Source organism: Kwoniella botswanensis, chromosome 1, assembly GCF_036426115.1.
Source record: "Kwoniella botswanensis chromosome 1, complete sequence".
Classification (NCBI taxonomy): Eukaryota; Fungi; Basidiomycota; class Tremellomycetes; order Tremellales; family Cryptococcaceae; genus Kwoniella; species Kwoniella botswanensis.
Window position 1 is genome coordinate 8,237,571 of NC_088599.1, and position 18,808 is coordinate 8,256,378.

At 44.6% G+C, this 18,808-nt stretch overlaps 5 protein-coding genes across 5 annotated transcripts; 1 reads left to right on the plus strand and 4 right to left on the minus strand.

Moving 5' to 3' along the window:
• Nucleotides 1–483: 483 nt before the first annotated feature.
• L199_003096 (uncharacterized protein) lies at nt 484–5,214 on the minus strand (the record flags this gene model as incomplete). Its single annotated transcript, XM_064888832.1, has 7 exons — nt 484–1,668; nt 1,770–2,809; nt 2,873–3,781; nt 3,852–4,157; nt 4,248–4,664; nt 4,735–4,918; nt 4,975–5,214. The coding sequence occupies 7 exons, from the start codon at nt 5,212–5,214 to the stop codon at nt 484–486; spliced, it is 4,281 nt and encodes a 1,426-aa protein (XP_064744904.1).
• A 436-nt stretch (nt 5,215–5,650) lies between these two features.
• Nucleotides 5,651–10,473, minus strand: L199_003097 (uncharacterized protein; the record flags this gene model as incomplete). The annotated part of the gene is made up of 6 exons (XM_064888833.1): nt 5,651–5,793; nt 5,868–7,423; nt 7,498–8,967; nt 9,027–9,725; nt 9,776–10,207; nt 10,271–10,473. The coding sequence occupies 6 exons, from the start codon at nt 10,471–10,473 to the stop codon at nt 5,651–5,653; spliced, it is 4,503 nt and encodes a 1,500-aa protein (XP_064744905.1).
• A 1,603-nt stretch (nt 10,474–12,076) lies between these two features.
• L199_003098 (uncharacterized protein) lies at nt 12,077–13,557 on the plus strand (the record flags this gene model as incomplete). Its single annotated transcript, XM_064888834.1, has 6 exons — nt 12,077–12,140; nt 12,207–12,216; nt 12,295–12,439; nt 12,500–13,009; nt 13,087–13,151; nt 13,230–13,557. The coding sequence occupies 6 exons, from the start codon at nt 12,077–12,079 to the stop codon at nt 13,555–13,557; spliced, it is 1,122 nt and encodes a 373-aa protein (XP_064744906.1).
• Nucleotides 13,558–13,906: 349 nt separating this feature from the next.
• Nucleotides 13,907–15,950, minus strand: L199_003099 (uncharacterized protein; the record flags this gene model as incomplete). Its single annotated transcript, XM_064888835.1, has 7 exons — nt 13,907–14,109; nt 14,195–14,371; nt 14,443–14,498; nt 14,566–14,804; nt 14,897–15,450; nt 15,524–15,677; nt 15,792–15,950. 7 exons carry the CDS (start codon nt 15,948–15,950, stop codon nt 13,907–13,909), a joined length of 1,542 nt encoding a protein of 513 aa, XP_064744907.1.
• A 1,020-nt stretch (nt 15,951–16,970) lies between these two features.
• On the minus strand, nt 16,971–18,339 carry L199_003100 (uncharacterized protein; the record flags this gene model as incomplete). The annotated part of the gene is made up of 9 exons (XM_064888836.1): nt 16,971–17,112; nt 17,186–17,228; nt 17,310–17,495; nt 17,569–17,629; nt 17,706–17,759; nt 17,821–17,879; nt 17,947–18,111; nt 18,183–18,222; nt 18,277–18,339. 9 exons carry the CDS (start codon nt 18,337–18,339, stop codon nt 16,971–16,973), a joined length of 813 nt encoding a protein of 270 aa, XP_064744908.1.
• Between the last annotated feature and the right edge of the window lie 469 nt (nt 18,340–18,808).

The window sequence follows — 18,808 nt, forward strand, 5'->3', positions numbered from 1 at the left end:
GCAAAAAATTCAGGTTAGGGTGAAATAAGGGAATGAGTAATCAGATATTCTTGTGTTTCGGTAGAATTCAAAAGAGATCACTATTTCATAAATATCATATCATACATATCGATTAAATTGTTTATATATACCCTGCATGTCTTACAGTATCTAGTGAATGTAGATGACCAATGTCCGTGTGAAAGTGAATGTGAATGGGCAATACATGCACATACATACACATCCAAGAATCGAAATGTCTCTCTCACATGTCAAGTCGACAACTCGTCAATTATTCTTCCGATCCTCAACTTCGTTCATGTACAGTGGGAGTATACACGACGTATGTACATTGCAAGCACAGTACTCGACTTTCCATCATTCACATAATATACTCTACATACAAGGGACTAGATACTGTATGCATAAGTTGTCCGACTAACTATATTAATCAACCAAAAAGTTAACCAAGATATGATAATATGCTTATCTACATCTACCTTTTCACACCTCATCAACCCTTGATAAACTCTCTCTCTTGGAAGTAGAAGACATAACGCTACTTGGTCTTCTCACTAATACAGGAAGACTCGTCCTTCTTTCCACTTTTTTCGTGGTCAACGATGTTGTCGATGTTCCCGCACCTTTGATCGAAGAGATAGGGTTCGTTTTAGGTACATTGGCTTGTTCGGAAGGTGAAGGTGTATTATGTTTGGTACTGTTACCTAAAGCCACCCTCCCACCTGTACTACTCGAGATAGTATCTCTTCTCGACCTATTTAACGCACTACCTGTGGAATTGGCAGTGTTCACTGTACTCGAATGTGAGATCGTCTCTCTTCTTGACCTGTTCAAAGCTGCAGCCGAACTCGAAGTAGCAGAAGTGGAAGTGGCCAATCGTCTAGGTAAAGGTGTATTATCCATACCAGTGGAAGGTGTGGGCGTATTAGGTATTCTGGAAGTAGAGTATGACATTGAATTCCTGACTGAAGAATTTCCGACTCCGATTCCTCTGATGGTAGACGATGTAGAAGGTGCTGATGGGACTGTCCTCTTCAAATGAGTTGAACTTCGATTTAGCAAAGCTAATTCCAATTCTTTACTTTGCAAAGCAACATTCAACAACTCTTTATCTTCTTCTAGCCCTTTGACTCTCTTCTTCAATTCTTCCATATCAAGTATGTCTTCTGAACTGCTCTTTCGCACTTCATGTAACTCGTTTCGAAGTCTGATTTCGGACAACTTCAACTGATCGATCTCATTGATGAATGCCTTCAAACTTGAATTGGTACCTTCTTCAGTTTGTTTGACATTCTCATTCTTCAATATCAACTCCTTCAATGCCTTTTCCCGGGATACAAGTTGAATTTCCAATTCTTCTATTCTTTCTCTTGATCTCTCTATGACCCTGGTAGGATCTCTCAGTTGTCTTTCGAATGATTCCCTAGTATGCGAGAGCGATTGTTCATTTTGGTGTATTGTCAATCTCAAAGTCTCAAGCTCGGCTTCTTGGGCATGTATGAGGGTACTCTTGTGTTGGAGTGACGATCGAGTATCTTCCAATTCGGATTGAAGAGATTCGTAATGATATTTAAGGGAGGAAAGTTGATTTTCTAGATTGGTAATTTGATCGCGGAGCTTAGAAGCTGATTCTTGATCGAGGGAGTTTTGATTGATCATTTCGATCAACTATGACAGAAACATTAACATCGACCCCCAGAATTTTTCATGATATGTCCTCAGTTGATCGGGTCTGAGACGCATGCCAATAGGGAACAAAGCTTGCTCACCTCTTCCTTCTCCTCCTCCCACACTCTCTTCTCCTCCATCAACCTCCCAATCATTTCCGTCCCCTGTCTTCCAGCCCATTCCCTCTCTGCATTACTTCTCTGCAATTCTTCCAGTTGTTCATGTAATTGTCCAATTTCAACTTCACTCTGGAACCTTCTTTCGTTCTTTTCAAATCTAGCAATTTCGACTTTGACCTTCAATTCTGAGATATTCTTGTCTTTTTCAACCAACTCATTCTTGAGTGATTTGACTTCATCATGTAAAGAAGATGATTCATCAAGAAGCGCAGAAATCTTTCCGTCTTTCTCTTCAACGAATAAGTTGAACGACTGAATAGATTGTTGCGCCGAACCAAGCTGTTCTCGAAGAGTGGAGATGGTCAATTCCTGTTCATGCAGATGCAATTCTCCTTCTTTGATCTGTGATGCTTGATCTTGAATGATATCTTGATGAGCTGCCAGGTGACTTCGTGATTCTTTGAGATCGCCTTCCAGTTGCTCTATAAGTTTCTCCTTCTGTACGAGTCGTTCCCTCATCAACACAACTCGATGCGACGATACAGGCAAATTTTCAGCCAAAGTGGTAGGAGACTTCTGAGATTCCGATTGGGATTCCTCAAGTAACTCCTTCTTCTCCTCCGATTCCCCCCGCACACTCTCAAGCTCCCCTTCTACCTTTCCCTTTTCACCAATCATCTTATTCATCTCTTCAATCACTCTGTCCTTCTCTGAAAGAAGCGTATTTTTCACTTCGATCTGATTTTCAGCCCATTTCATCTCTCTTCTCAATTCGAATACCACCATTTCCAATTCCTTCTTCTCATTTTTCAATTCTTTCGCTTTTTGACTTTCCACCTGCAGGACCTCATTCTCTCTCTTGAGGTTGTCCATCAATTTTGCAGTCGCATCATGATCGACCTTCATCAACAGGTTTTCTTCTACCAGAGCTGTGCATCGATCGGCAAGTTCGTCATGGGCTTCTTGAAGGTTTTCAAAGAACTCTTCGTTCTCCTTCATGGCTTGTCTGAGCTGGTTGATCGCTATATTCAGGCAAGTGAACGGTCAGCTTGCAGTGAGTGGCGCTTTACGAGAAGCTGACTCACCTAAATCCTTACTTTCACAATTCTCTTTCCATACCTCCAGTTGGGAATTTCTACTCTTCATATTGACGATCTGCTGTTCCTTCTCCTGTCTAATGTTTTCCATCACAGTTTTCAACTCCTCATTTTCTGACTTCAACACGTCCATCATAAACTCCCTAGCTTTCAGTTGATCCTTCAAAGCCTTGGTATGATCAGCATGAGCTTCCAACAAGGTATTCGTCACCGAAAGTGGCGGGGCGGAGAGATGTTTTCTTCTGAGCAACGGTAATGGCGAAGCATAAGAAGGTGGGAGAGGCAATCCTTGAGCCCAAAGCGAGGGAGAGAGAGGAGTGAAGAATTTGGTACTCGTATCTGTAGTCGTATGCTGATTGATGGGAGTATGATCAACTATGGATATCTGATAGGTGGTAGAATGGTCTTCAGAGAAAGGTGATTCTGTTATATTGGATAATTCGTGCGCTTCGTAACCTTCCAAGCCCTCATCCTGGAGTGGATATTCATTCCTATATGATTGATCTTGTAGATCATGGGCTCCCGCCTCACCCTCACCTTCTAAAACTTCTTCCAAATTCCCTTCAGCGTCTTCACCGAAGCATGTTGTGATTGGAGTAGCACCAAAAGCATCCAAAGACATTCTCTTGGAAACATTCGCAGATAGTTTGACTTCGAAAGGTGATGAGGATCTCTTAGCGGCTCGTGAAAACTCGCTTTCCTTGGATTTTGAAGGGGGTCTTCGGATAGGTGAACAGGCAGGACTCGATTCTGCTCTTCTATGTTTGGCCGGCGATCTGTGATTGATCGATCGTGCAGGTGAGGTTTTCGCCGGTGGTTTCGAGGGCGTTGTATCTGGAGATGCTGAGTTTGAAGGCGATACGGGTGGATAAGTATCCCTTGAGAAAAATCTCACAGCTATACAATTGGCAAAACTTGGGGATCAGCTGATTTTCCTCTCGAAACTCTTAGCTGATAATTGACCCACCGTCTTTCTCGTGCTTTGCTCCATCGCTCAACACCCCTCTTTGCAGATCCTCCTTCTTACCACCAGGTGTACCGGGAGGAAGAGTCCTGTTATCAACAAAGATGTCAAAAGCATCTTCTTGAATTGGTTCCTCGGTCCAATCAAGGGCTTGAGAGGGTGGAGCACCGAAGTCAGTAGAGAAGAAAGTAGTTGAATCAGCATAGAGGGACTGGGCGTATAGGTGGGATCGATCAGCGATTGGAGCAGGGTACGAGCGATTTGCACGAGGCGGTCGAGTTGGTGAATCAGCGGGAGAAGACAGGTTTCCTACAGTATAGACATAGTAAAATCAATCGTGAGTCATTTTGTATTCTCGCTACCATTCACAACTAGAGATAATGAAAAGGTGGAACTCACGGATTTTGCCTTTCTCAGGACTCATTCTCTGATCAAAGCTCATGTACCTTCGTCTTCTCAAACCGTCCACACCAAGCCTTAGACCATCCCTCTTACCTTCCAAGGAAGGACTTTGATCAATATCGAACGAAGTTGATCTGGTAGGTAAATCAATCTCAAATTGCAATTTCACTCTCATACTTTCAGGTGTAGGAAAATCGTCATAACCCATACCCATACTGTGATTAAAACTGGGGTCGGAGTATAGGATATCTTCAGGTTTGGGTGATGGAGCGGGTTTACGTCGGATGGAGATTTGCTTATTCAACACGGGTGTAGCGGAATTCGACCTCGATCTTGATTTTGTGCTCGATGCAGAGCGAGACTGGGAGTTGTGGAGTGTTGATGGTAAAAGTGGGAGAGGGGGGGTCGGATCTTCTGGAAGTATACCAACCAGATCAGTCACGTTCATGCGCTTAGAGAGAGAGAGACCAGAGGTATAACTAACCGCGATATTCATCGCTCAACCTCAAATCTCTCGGTACGCTCCTACTTGCCTTGAGACTATTCTTCCTCAACTTGTTTCCCCCTGATCCCATACCCATCTCGCCAGCATCACCGCCGATAAGTACAGGCGAAGGTAAAGGTGGTATAACTTCGTCTCTGGCCTTTCGTTTCTTCTTCGACTTATTCTTCAGCGCAGAGAGACTCGGATGGTGTGCCAATGATCTAAGGATAGAGGGCGTACGGTTATGTCCGGGCTTTCTAGTGGGTGAAGAGGTGCGACTGGATCGGGAGTAGCCAGGTATCGTTTCTCCTCGTATGAGTGAGGGGGGATCGTAGAATCTATTGAAGGGTAGGTATGCTCGCTCTCCAATGATGAGGATGGTCGGGCATTGGAGAATGCCGGTGAGGGTGTTGGGGTATGGGATGAGCGGAGGGACGGGGAAGGGCGATGGAATGGGTTGAGCTTGTGGATGATGTCCATGGTAGGTGATAGAGTGATATGCCTTGATTCGCGAAGAGTATCGTTAATTTCGTGAACGAGCAGAAGAGAAGGGAGGATAAGATGATCCACAAGGGGAGAATTAGTTTTCGAGTATACTCATGTCAGTGTGACACTCTCTGACTTGTTGATCTCTCAACTTTGCAGTGACTACTACGATGTTATGTGTAGATGATCATTCAACTTTCCGACATTCCCGCCCGGACCACCTCCACCTCCCCATCTCAATTCACCCTGAATCCAGACAACGCAGCTATGACATGAGATGCAATGCATATATGAGAGAATCAACCCCATTATTCTATCAATGGGTTCACGAATGATCTGTAAAAACATCATCAACCTTGGAATCATAGCATATTATAATATATATACACACAGAAACAAACGAACAGATGGAAATGTAAAAAACTTTCAACTACATACGCTGCTTGATAGCTTTCGTGATCTGTCTAGCGTAAATGAGGCAGAACCCTGTGGCTATGGGTAAAGCAGATACCAATAACCAGAATCCTACGAATAGTAAGATGGGTAACCAGAAGAGGTATAACATTCTGTCGCCTGTATACACCACAAACGTAATATGTCAGCTCCAAATCACCATCAACCCCATTGGGTGATCAGGCCATACTCACGCTTAACATGTTTAACCACTTTCTCACTCGGACTAACACTCCCACTTCTCCGCTGTTCTCTACCCATTCCCCTTGGCCCTTCATTCGTATGGGCACCACCGGATTTCCTTCTCCTCCTTAGACGTCTCAACTCGTCATCTTCCCTCTCTCGGTCTTTCGCATGTCTGGACGAAGGTCCCGAGTCTACCGGAGTAGTAATCCCACTTTGAACAACCGCATTGAACGCAGCGGCAGCCATGGCCTGGGTGAATAATTTGACTTCTTCAGGATTAGTAGCCATCTTCGAGAGCGTCTCCCAGGACGGCGCAGGGAAAGCTACCCATCCTTGTTGTTGCTGTTGTTCATGATCACCAGCAGGGGTCTTATGAGGATTATGAGGGTGACTGAACATCGAATGCGGTATAGGTAATCTATCCCAGACTGCATTAGGTATCTTCTGAGAAGTCGACGATAAAGTTCGTGACATCCATCCTGCAGATGCAGATGCATTCGAAGGGGTAGTGGAATTCTCGCGAGGTGCATATGGAGGTGGAGGATGATCATCCTTATCATGTTGAAGAAGTTCAGTATCGGTCGCAGGAGCAGGGACAGTAGCGGTGGCAGTCGCGGTCGTACCAGTAGATTCAGAATGTTGTAAGCTTGGTCTTCTAGATTTCGGCTTTGGCGATTTCGAATTTGCTTTCTCCTTTTCCTTATCTTTATTTTTACCTCGTGAGATAGACGCCGAATGCGAATGACCACTACGTCCTCTCCTACTGGTACTTTTCTTTCTCGAAATTCTGATTTTCTCCCAATGATCTAATTCATCTTCGACCTCGGATCCAGAAGACGGGTTATCATCATCAATCTCACTGACGTTACTTCCCTCATACCCGCTATTCGATCCAGCATCCACATCAGGCAGCGCCTCAACTCCAGCTTTGGCCGAGGTCGATGTTGACCAAACAGCCGATAATAATAACGCTTCAACTTGAGAATGTTCCGAATATTTCGCCAAGTCCAAAGGCATCTCCCCATACGCGGTTGGTCGATCATATGAGGCTCCAGCTTCTACTAGTACCCTCGCACATGTATGTCTTCCACATAACGCAGCGAACGCCAAGGGGGTATATCCATTGATATCTTGAACATCTATATGAGCCCCGACCACAATCAACCTTCTGACCAGTCTGTGGTATCCCATAACGGTGGCGATATGGAGTAATGTCTGTTCAGCATCGTTCTTGTGATTGATCGCTCCACTAGCTCGCAACGAGCCGGGCGCATTTTCATCAATGGAAGCTAAAAAGTTAATGATGGTAGACTGGAGGGTATCATTGGTGTTGGTGTTGGTGTTGGTACATCGTTTGCCGTTACCATCTGTAGAGTCGGATTGATCGGCTATATCGTCATCTTGGTCGCCAGGTGAAGGACCAGACATGGGTGAGTTTGAGCTTGATCTTTCGCTCCATTCACTATTCGTCGCCGATCTCGTGGCAACATGATGCGCGAGTCGATAAGCAGCATCGCTGGAAGATCCATTATATTGATTTCGAACTTCCAATGCCAGTCTCATTCTGTTACATCGTAATGGACACAAAATTATTAGCTGTGTCGTCAGTCTGACTCGTCGAAGGTGTTGTGCACTTACAGATCCTTATCCATTTCGTTATACCTGAACATCTGACTGTTCTGACCGGGTATCTTGAAAGCACCTTGAACAGTCACTTCGACCTCACCAGGGAAACTCGACGGAGGTAATTTGCATTGTACGAAACTATCGCTGACGAAGTCCGTTGGTGCCGGTCGTTGCCCGAAGACAATCACCATACCAGGGGAGAAGAACTTGCCAGCGATGGCAATCTTCGTTCCTCCAGCCATGGGCCCATCTCCAGGTATGACATGTGTGATCTGAGCTTGGGATGGTAATTGTGCCATCGCAGCCAACATATCAGAGATGGATTGATCTTGCTGTGCTTGGGCCGCATGGGAAAGATCCATTCGGTTGGCAGTGGGTGATAAGTGCAGATGATCAAATGGTAGAGGCGGTAAGCTGTTTCCGGCAGGCGGTGAGACATTGTTGTTGAGGAACATTCCCAGATCAGGTTGATGTTGCATAGGTTGATGGAATGGATTCGATACATCCGCGTGTTCTCCACCTGTATAGTCGAGGAATTGGTCAATATCTGTTGCCGAAGCTGGAGGTATACCGCTTTCGCTGAACATCGCAGACGATCGATCTTCACCGAACCCTGAGAATACTGATCCACCGTCACTCATCGATGAGATGGAGGTATGGCTTGATGCAGCGAATATATCGTCCAATCCACCTGTCATAGCACTTGACATCTCCACGTCGGTTGTGTCGTTACTGAAGATCATCGACGGCTGAGCACTAGCTGTTTGACCAGTCAAACCCAACGTCGACATGAAATTGTTAGGTGATTGTATGTTTTGAGAGAACAACATGTCATTATGTCCATTGAGCGACATCATCTGTGACCGAGGGCTAGTCAGGTTGGTGGGTGCAGGAGGTTGACTGTTACTCTGCATACCGTTATTGACTTCCATTTGATCATTGAGTGGGAACTGAGGACCTCTCAATATACCAGGACTGACGGTATTGTTGACTTGTTGCAAATTGAAGTCGACAGAAGATTGTTGTTGCTGCTGCTGCGGCGGTTGAGGTGGTCTTTGAGACATGACATCTGGTTGTTGACGAAGTGATTGAAGGGAAGTGGTTGATCCATGCCTTTGGAATCCGTTAGACATGAAGTTATCGATGGGAATAGTGCCCATTGCAGGTGATTGAGATGGAGGTCGTTCGTATGGTTTACCTGCTCGTACCGATGGTGTTTGTTTTTGCAGGAGGGCACCAGCTTCCGAAAATGACTGTACACTTTCGCTTTCGGAAGGTGCAGGTGATTGTCGTCTTGATGATGCGGTACTTTGACGCCCTTTCCTCTGCCTAGGAACAGCAGGTTGAGTTTGGCTTGAAGTCAGTCCATCGACCTTGGATTTGGTCTTGGGTTCGGTTTTGTGATCATCCGTTATACGTATAGGTTTAGTAGTAGAAGTGGCGATGACACGTCCGTCCCACGTCCGTAAGGTGAATTTGATCCTGTAGCATCACGTTAGACAGGAAGCACTCTGATAGTAATGTAAGACGGATGAACTCACTTGAATCCCACTTTCTCACCATGACATTTTCCGTAACAAACCACTCTAAAGGGTAACCAATTACAACTTCCATCTTCCATCTTGACTTCCGGAGGGGAATTGAAAAGGACGATCTCATGTCTCCAATCTCTATGTTCCGGATCCCAAGATGGTTCTTCAACTATCTGACCATTTCTATGAGGATCATACTGATCCGGATTCTCACCCGTGATGTAATCTTGAGATGATGGGACGAGCGAGGGTCTAGGTTTGACCTGTGAGGAAGAAGTATCTGAGTCTGAATTAGGCAATCTTTTCCTATTGACCTCCTTTGATGCCCTTCTCCTTGCCTCTCTGTTCCGACATCGCTTACAGACATACACCCTCCGCCCATTGTCTCCAGACATGTAAACAGCTGTTTCCACGTAGGCTAGATGTTCTTTGGGTATCGGTCCAGCTTGAAGTTGTTTCTTCGAACTTGCCTTGGTAGTTGTCCCGGCTTGTAAGCGTAAACCGTGGAAAGTTGCTATGCGTTCAAACGCCATGAGGAGGTTGCCATTGGAATCACGAGGTAGCAATGGATGAAGAGATGGGTGGATGGGTCGCATGGGCGTGGGAATGGGGCAGAATTGTAAGATGTCGATGATTACTCTTATTGCTGTCTCTACTCGAGATTTGTCCGAGAACTGAGGGTCACCTTGGAGGAAAAGTTGGTTGGAACTAGAAAAGAGTCAGTATCAGCACGCGATCTGGTGTCAAGAATGACTTACCTATTGCTATTCGACAGATCGTCCAGCGAAGGGGTAATCATAGGTATTCCATCAACTTCATACATCCGCCGTGGAGGATCCGACCTCAGCCCTCCATGACTGTGGGATCCATTCGCACTCGATTGGTTGGAAGGTTGTAATGATGCGGGAGTTGGTAAGGGCACCTCAGCCGAGGGAAGATTGGGTAACCTAGAGGGACAGGCTGGGGGAGGAATCGAATGGAAGGGTTTGATCTCTCGTTGAGGTGGTGGGATATTCTGCTGGAAAGGTTGAGGTTCCTGCTTTATCTGAAAGACAGGTTTGATATCTTGCTGAGGCTGAGGTTGTGAAGGAGGTATGCTGGGTTTGGTGTTTTGTTGCTGAGCAGATGTAGGGAAAGGATTAGGTTGAAATCGCGGGACTGGGGAGAAAGAAGAAGAAGATGGGGATGAGCTGTAACAGATAAGATATGTCAGCTGTGAGCGTTGCGGTGTGTTGTGAAAGGAGGATGCTCACCCATTGTTGAAACTATTCAACAGAGCCTGCATACCCTGCATGACATCGTGAGGTGATCTAGTATAACCCTCATGACCTAATAGTTGATTCTGATTCGCGGACGATCCCTCGCCACCATTCATTATCTCATCAGGCGAAGACAACGGTTTGCTGAAGGGTGACGAAGCGGATGCCGAAGCTGAGGATGGGTCTGTCGGCAACATCTGAGAGGTGAAACTCGCAGAAGTGCGACTGTGAGGTTGGAATGCAGGTCCAAGGTCAGATTATGTGATTCACTAGAAGATATAACTTGGACTGATTTATGACGACATCAGAGAGTTTGAAACCGTTGATGAGGAGGTTGGGTATTGATTGATTGATGACGAGGATGGATGGATTGAATATGGTGATGTAATCTGCGGGATGTGAGCACAGAGAAGGGGATGGATGTGATGATTAACCGCTATATCTTGAGATGGATAGATAACGAAAAATTGCGGCACTCCGTCTGATCCGACTAAAAGTCTCTTGTCTAAGATGATGGGATGGCGACGCCGGTTTGCGAGTGAGTTGTTTGGTATGTACTGTTGTATCCGGGAGGACCAAGAGTGTGTCGGGAAATGGGATTGATAGGTATTGGGATATTGCGTATAAGTCAAAGCTTCTTGTTCCCCTTGCTTTCAAACTCTATTCACGCCAGGTCCCACATGTACGCTTGTACGAGCGACTTGCTTCAGCAAACACAATGATTCTCTCCTCGATCTTCTTGGCGTGGTAGTGTAGCAGTAGTGTGTCGGTCAATGGAGATAGACCGTCAATAAAAACGTGGTTTACGATAAAGGTGTACCACTAAGATCAAGTCGAGTAGGGAGGCGATGAAAGCGAAAGGCGTGAGAAAGACCTTTGTTCCTATGCTTGTTGAGTTGAGTTATGGGGAGTGCGTAGTACGTAGTATAATAGCGATCGGATGGTTATCTCGATTGAATACTGTGCTTGATGATAGGTCAAGGACGAGGTGATGCCGAGATGAGAAGAGGAATAGGAGACCACTGGTTGAAGGAAATGTATGAATGGGAATCCGTGCCTTTTCACTTTTCCTTTCTAAAAAAGAGTGCTACGGCTACGAATGTGTTGGGTTTGTCTCGAACAATAAAAGTAGCGTGGTCAGGATGTCTTACAATCACGTATGATGGTAACGATGATGTTATTGGGAACCCTATGATTCGATACCGTATGGATGAGATGCGAAATGTATATGTATACGTAGATACATTTAATGTAAATTGGGAGTTGCGCGTCACAGCTGCAAACTCTACGAGTAGTATAAAAAGTTTAAAATTCTATTTCTACTCGGTCTCGGTGGCAAATAACAAACACCAAAACCAGCAATTACAAAGGGCCCGTGTGATAGTGGCGCACGCACGGCTCACTCTTCTTCTTCCTCGTCTTCTCCTTCCATCAATCACTTAGCATACACATGTAAGAGTTTAACTGAATAGGAGAGAACATTGATGGTGTGGGAGGTGATGAGTATGGGAACGAGTGCATCCTGTGTCCCGCCTAAAGACTCCTCTCTTCTCTCCCCAAAGAGAAATACATACTGTGCCACTTTAGACTCTTCGCCTAGCTCCGATCAATAAATCCGTCAGTCTGATTTGCTTCCGCGTGACTACCACATGTCGGCAATGGATCTAATGGTCTCGGGGTCCCCAATGATGAGATCGAAGCTATAGTACCTCATGTAACACATGTTTGCGTCAAGAAGTGATTGATGATGGCTTCTCTAGGGGTTAGCGTGCCAGACAGCGAGTGTATAGCTGCGCAAGCATGTCTCCCCCTCTCGATATGACACCAGTAGACAAGCTAGAGTTCCTAATCCTGGTTGACAACTGTGAGTTACCTGATGAAGCCTCGGCTTGAAACGATGCCAGGTCAGGGAGCTGATAATAATTGTCAGTCGTAGAGTGGTAAGTCGAATTGAACAAGTCTAGCTGTGAAGCGAGGAAGGACTGGCTGACCATTTGAGTGCCCCATCATCGACTCAGGCTATCAGCTCTCCCTCCAGGATTCACCCAAGAACTACCCCAACACATTTTATCCAAAGATGTACCTATAGACACATTGACCGGATTACCTATGGTAGATTTAGATAACTACTGCTGTGGTGCTCATGGATTATCAATCCTGATTGTAAGCTCGAAGCTTCTTCTCTGAATGGTTTTACGGCTGCTGACAGTCATGTGATCGTAGAAAACAACTATAAGCGATCAAACTCATACAGTATTATTCGATTCAGGTCCTGACCCACATTCGATCGAGCGAAATATCAAATCTATGAAACTCGATTTAACTCAATTAGAAGGGATAGTATTATCGCATTGGCATAGGGATCATTCAGGAGGAATAACAAAAGTACTAGAAATGAGAGAAGAACAGATACGTCAATCTGCACAAGGGATCGAAAATGTTGCAGTAGATTTACATCCTTCACGACCTATACGAAGAGGTATCTCCAGACCACCAGAATACAAACCTATATGTACCCTTCCAACTGATCCGACGTTCGCCGAAATACAGGATCGCCATGGACAAGTAGAATTGAATGATCAACCGCATGAGATGATAGATAAGAAGGGTAATAAAATGGGCATAGGGATCAGTGGAGAAATCGAGAGAGTTACAGAGTTTGAAGTGGGTCTACCGGGAGCGTTAACTTGGATGAAGGATGAGAATGGGGAAGAAGGTTGGTTTAATGATCATGTAAGTTACAATGACCAACATCAGAATTGTGATTGTACGAAGCTTGGACTAAAGCTGCTCCATTCACGACTTGTTAGTTGATCAAAGATGAGAGATATGCTGTGGTAGATGTAAAAGGTCATGGTTTGGTGGTATTTAGTGCGTGAGTGGTAAAATCTTCTTTCTGGTTCGTCTACTCTTTCTCATATCTCACCGATGCTAAATACTCCCGATTCCTCAGCTGTTCTCACGCAGGTATCTGCAACGTCATCCACTCTCTCCTCCCTCTCGACCGTCCAATCCACGCTATCGTAGGTGGACTTCACCTCGCACCAATTCAAAGTCAACCTGCAAAACAGACCGCCGAATTTCTTTCGGAACGTATCGTCCCTCAGCCGAATTACGTCTTACCTCTGCACTGTACGGGATTAGAGGCGAGGGCGATGTTGAGAGATAGACTGGGTGATAGGGTCGTACATTGCGGGACGGGTATCAGTGTAGTGTGGAGTGGGACGGATGAGGATGACGAGATACTGGATGAGAAGGGGGGGTTCAAGATTGTTAGCTGAGTAGCGTAGGGTATCTGGGTCGAGGGTTCGATAGCTACATTATAGGTAGAGTCCGATCAAGTAGCTGAGCAGTAAAAAATTGCAAGTTTTGAGATGTTGTATATAGGTCCTATTGAATCACGATATGCATATGTATGTATGTAGCTGACCACTGCATTATATTCACCAAACTATTACAAAACACCTTTTCTCGTTCCTCAACAACGATGACAATCCCTAAAACCAAGACCAAAACCAAAATCAAAACCGATATATGTGTATACGCACACAAACCCACATAGCCAATCCCTAATCTTCGTCCAACCGTCCAGTCCTGAGAAACTAGCCTAATATAAGACAACGGATATATTTATCGTTCGTATCTGTAGAGAGGTGAAAGATCACCCATCTCTTCCAACTCCTCATGACTGTATTTCTGGTGAATCTCCTCTTCGGACATCTGATCACGTTTCTTATTGATCCTACCGCAGTATAACCAGTACAAGGCGGGGACAACGATATTTCCGAATCCCATCAGTCCAAGGGATACCCCGAAACCTGTCGGGTAGCCAGCTACACACAAGTGATTTAATGATTAGTCAGCAACTCAAAAGATCATGAGATGGATATATCGAGTTTTGAAGAAGCCTTGACTTACGAGCTTCTTTTGCTAGGTAGATGTAAGATCCTGGAATACCACCAATAGCAGCGAATAAGAAAGAGATGGAGATGGCTGCTGCTCGCTTAGTCTGTCCGGCAGTGTTTAATCCTGTCCATACGGTCAAAGCGGGTGTAAGGCAGTATAACCCTCCAGCGGCAATGCAAGTTCCGACGTCTGGATACATTATGACCCGATTAGCGAGACTGTCCTTCGACAAGTGATGTAAGAAGAAGAAAGAAACTTACAAGATAAAGCTACGAGATGTTTATGTTTGACAGTCAATACACAGATAAGTACTCCACTGTGATATACCCAGATATCAGCTCGAATACAGTACACTGTAGTACGATATAAATGATTGAACTCACATGAACCCGACGATTGAAGGGAAGACCACCGTAGCAGCTCGCAACCTGTATTTATCGGAGAACAAACCCGAGGCGACCACGCAGAACGCAGCGAAGACGTATGGAGGAGCCGAGAGCGCCTGGGCATTGGCAGCTGTGAAACCCATGTTCTTGACGATGGTAGGTAAAGAGAGGGAGAAACCGTATAATGCAATGGTGTTGCAGATGAAAGCGAAGGAAAGGATCCAAACGTGGACTGACTATATTCCCACAAAATACAGTACTTTGATTAGTTTGGCAGTACGAATAGTAGGGTGTCCGCATGTGTGTATATGGAATGGGATCGACTCACCTTCAAAGCTTTCATAACGTCTTTCAATGAAAATTCGTCTTTACTTCCCATCCTTCCACCACCATACATATATTTCGATCTCAATAACAAAAACCTCTTTTCTCTATCGTTCAACCATTTCTTGGTTTTCTGAGGTGTTTCTTGTAAAGTGAACATTGCGACAATTCCAATAGAGAATGTGATAGCACCCTCAATCCAATAAATATATCTCCAACCTCTTTGTCCGCTCCTCCCGTCCATTTGACCTATCCCATATGCCAACAATCCAGATATAGCACCTGATAGGACACCACCTAGGTAATAGATCGTGGTCCTACTATGGATCTGGGCAGGGGTGTACCATGTTGTCAAAGTGTATGTACATCCAGGGTACATACCAGCTTCGAATAAACCGAGTAGTAATCGAAGAGCAAACCATTGTGCTCTGTTGTGAGAGGATCCAGCACCGACGAGACACGCTCCGATTCCTGTTAAGAGGACTGGAAGGACTTTTTTAGGTCCGAATTTCTTGACGAGGATGTTGGATGGTAAACCACCGAAACCGAATGTTATAACTACAGATACACAAGTAGACTGAATGATTAGTATGCGTCCTATAAATCGCACCAGAGGAGATTATGTACATACACAAGAGGGATAAACCGATGTTCCAATCGGTATCGGAAAGCTTTGTATCCGTTTGAGCACCGAATAATCTCGCATTACCGACATTTCCTCGATCAATATAAGATAACATGTAAATGAATATCAATTGAGGGATAACTCTCCAGTCGATCTTTCGCTGTATCACAATATCGGAACATAAACAGAGTTGTGTCAGCAAATTATGCCAACTTTATATTCTGCGGACTGTAGTCTGGCTTGGCGAGGGGTAATTCCAACATATTGTACTCACAGTAAGCTTCTTCAAAGCATCTCCAGAGAACTCTTCATCGAGCTGTAGATACTCTTGATACTCCGGATCGATGTCATTCAGAGTGACTTCACCGTTGTACGAATGAGATTGGAGTTTCTCATCTTTACCTTCGTGTTCGTTATCGTATCCGGTAGACATCTTGAAACGATGGTGTTACCGACTTGTATATCGGTGGAGTAAGTAACTTCATCAGTAATTATCAAGCATACCTTCTTATATATATGTATATCTATGATGCATTTAAAGAGGAGATGTACGAATGTATGTTTACGGCAAGTAGCAGTACGAGTAATCGATAACAGCCAAACCAAATCGAAATCGATACCGCGGGCAAGAGGTTGATCCCTTATATTGGAATTCCAGGTTTAAAGCCGCGGGCAAAATGATCAAACTTCCTCTCTTCTCCCTCCTCATTCTCTGATAAGCATTCGACGCCGACTCTTTCAGCTCATGTGACATGCATTTACTCACAGGTGTCATCCGGTCCGAAATGCTTTGGATCATCGGACGACGCTTACAGATCCACAGACCGCGCCAGATATCTGGGATGCAGTTTACTGTAATGGATTATGGTTAAACATCTGAGGTTGATCCAATGAGATTGGGCAATAAGTTCAGGAACATCAGGGACTGTCCTCAGATGTTTGCGGGCTGCCTTCTTTACAGTATATCAGCAGGCGCTCGCTCCTTGGCTACATCTGCATCTTGAGTGGACTTTCTTCTACGAGCATACACGAAATAGCAGCGAGTCACAGACCAGACAGCGGGTCTGCGGGTCTGACAAAGCCAAGGCTCAAATACATCGGCAATGCCATGTTCAGTCGACTAGTGTCAGCCAATCAATCTACCGTTCTGTTGATAGCTACTTTGACTTTTCCCCCGGTGATCCACCTGCGGGTGGAGGACTACGATGACCTTCATATGTCCGTTCTCCAAGAATCACAGATATGTTTCATGATTCCTGACGCTTTCATGGCTTTGACTGATTTTCTAGTAAGTCGAGTGTCATGCTGATCATCCCAATCTCTGATACTAGAGAATAAATAAACATGTAGTAAAAGTATCATGTCCACGAGGGCGAAGTAGCATGATATGCATTCCTCCAATCTATGAGATCTATAGTATTCAATCCACCTCATCACCAAACTAGTTTCGTGGCTAAGATGCAGGCGTGGACGGTCTGGGTGTGGCTTCTCCGCCTTTCAAATTTACAGGTGTGTTCGCTCCAGATGGTCCGAAAGAGTTTACAGGAGGTACGTCTCCATTAGATCCATCAGGACCAAACGAATTTATATATGCGCTATTGTATGCAAATCAAACTATCAGTTATCCCTTTAAAACCAACAATCATGATGAATGCTTTGGTGACTCACTTGAAGAAATGCCTCCAAGATGCTTTAGAAGGTGTGTAATGGCCTGATCCGATAATTTTTGGAATCAGCATAATTCCCGGTTTCTTGTACTGATGTTTCGTTAGTATATTAGGATAGCACTCACCTCCCTCATGTATCTCTACCCTTGAATTTTCACATTTATCAACCAACGTCTGACTCCTCTCTATCGTTATCAACGTATCGTTCCGACCACAAACATGTAACGTAGGTAGGGAAGCTGGTAGAGGGAAATAAGGTGTGAAGTCGTGTGATTCTGCTTTAGGCAAGAAACCTCCAACGAATATCGCGACTGGTCATATTACTCAATCAGTCAGCTTTTGACAACACAGTCACGTAGGTGTATCAGATAGCTGAAAACATACATTTGAATTTGGGTAGAGGTGGCTCAGAAGGAAAATTCGGATGAAGACCTGGCTTTTCGAGCTATATGATAGGAAAGCAAGAGTGTATCAGCTTACGAGTCGAAGTAGGTTTCGGAATTGCGTATGCAACGACTCACTAATGCAGATAATAACGCTGCCATACCTGCACCCTGGGAGAAGCCCATTATACCCTATAAGAGCAGATGGTATATGTGAGCTTATTATACGATGCACGCTAACAGAAAAGCTTACATCGAAAGGTTCATTCTTCGACAGATAATCATGTAAATAAGCTACAGTCTCGTCGAATTCTAGCTCGCATGGATATCATGAGCTTGTTGTTCCTTGGTGAGAAAGAGCGGGAGATCGGCAGCTCACTTCTATATGTTTTTAGCTCATTTACCGTAGTCCACCATGCTCTAGGAGTTGTCTCGGGTGTCTGAGCAGCTTCGTCGGTAGTAGCGTTAGAACCAAACTGGTCGAGGTTGTTATCGGCCCATGGCAGGTCCGCCTTTTCGACTACGATTGGTGGTTCCAAGAATACTACATTCCATCCCAGTTGTATGTCGTCAACACATGATAGATCGGTCGCCATAAGGTGACACAATACATACCAAATTCAACATCTTTACAAGTCTTTCGGACTGCTCCGAGCTATACGCAAATGTCATTTCAGCTTGTTACACATGAGAAAAGTTGTATACCTACCTGTTTCGAATATATGTATGAGTTTTGAGTGAATCCACAAAGTGCTAATACTCTGATTGTCATCTTATTGATATATCTATCTTTGTGTTGTGTATATCCAGTCGTTGAACGAATTCGATGTTATCTTGTCAGGTTGAAGATATTTCGTAATTTCTGAGTAGTTGATAATATCAAAAGATCTAAATCTCTGTTCTTAATTTCCGAGCTGATCTGATTAGCCTTTATATCCACATGAACAAATTCAGGATGAGCGAACCGAGTGAGAATCATTTGTAATTTACTAATCTAACATTACAAAAAGCGAACATGGGACAAGACAGATTTCGTCTGCACTCATCCGTGCGGCGGATTGCCATGTGGTGAACACGTTTCAAGGGAAACCCGTCGATCTCAAGAGTTGTAAACATTAGATTTCCGGTTGAGAGGATGAGTGGATCGGGAAAATGTCAAAACATGACGTGTGTTGTTGATCATGTAAGTTACAATTCAATCGACATACATATTTTTCTTTCATCTTATGTTCATACAACTG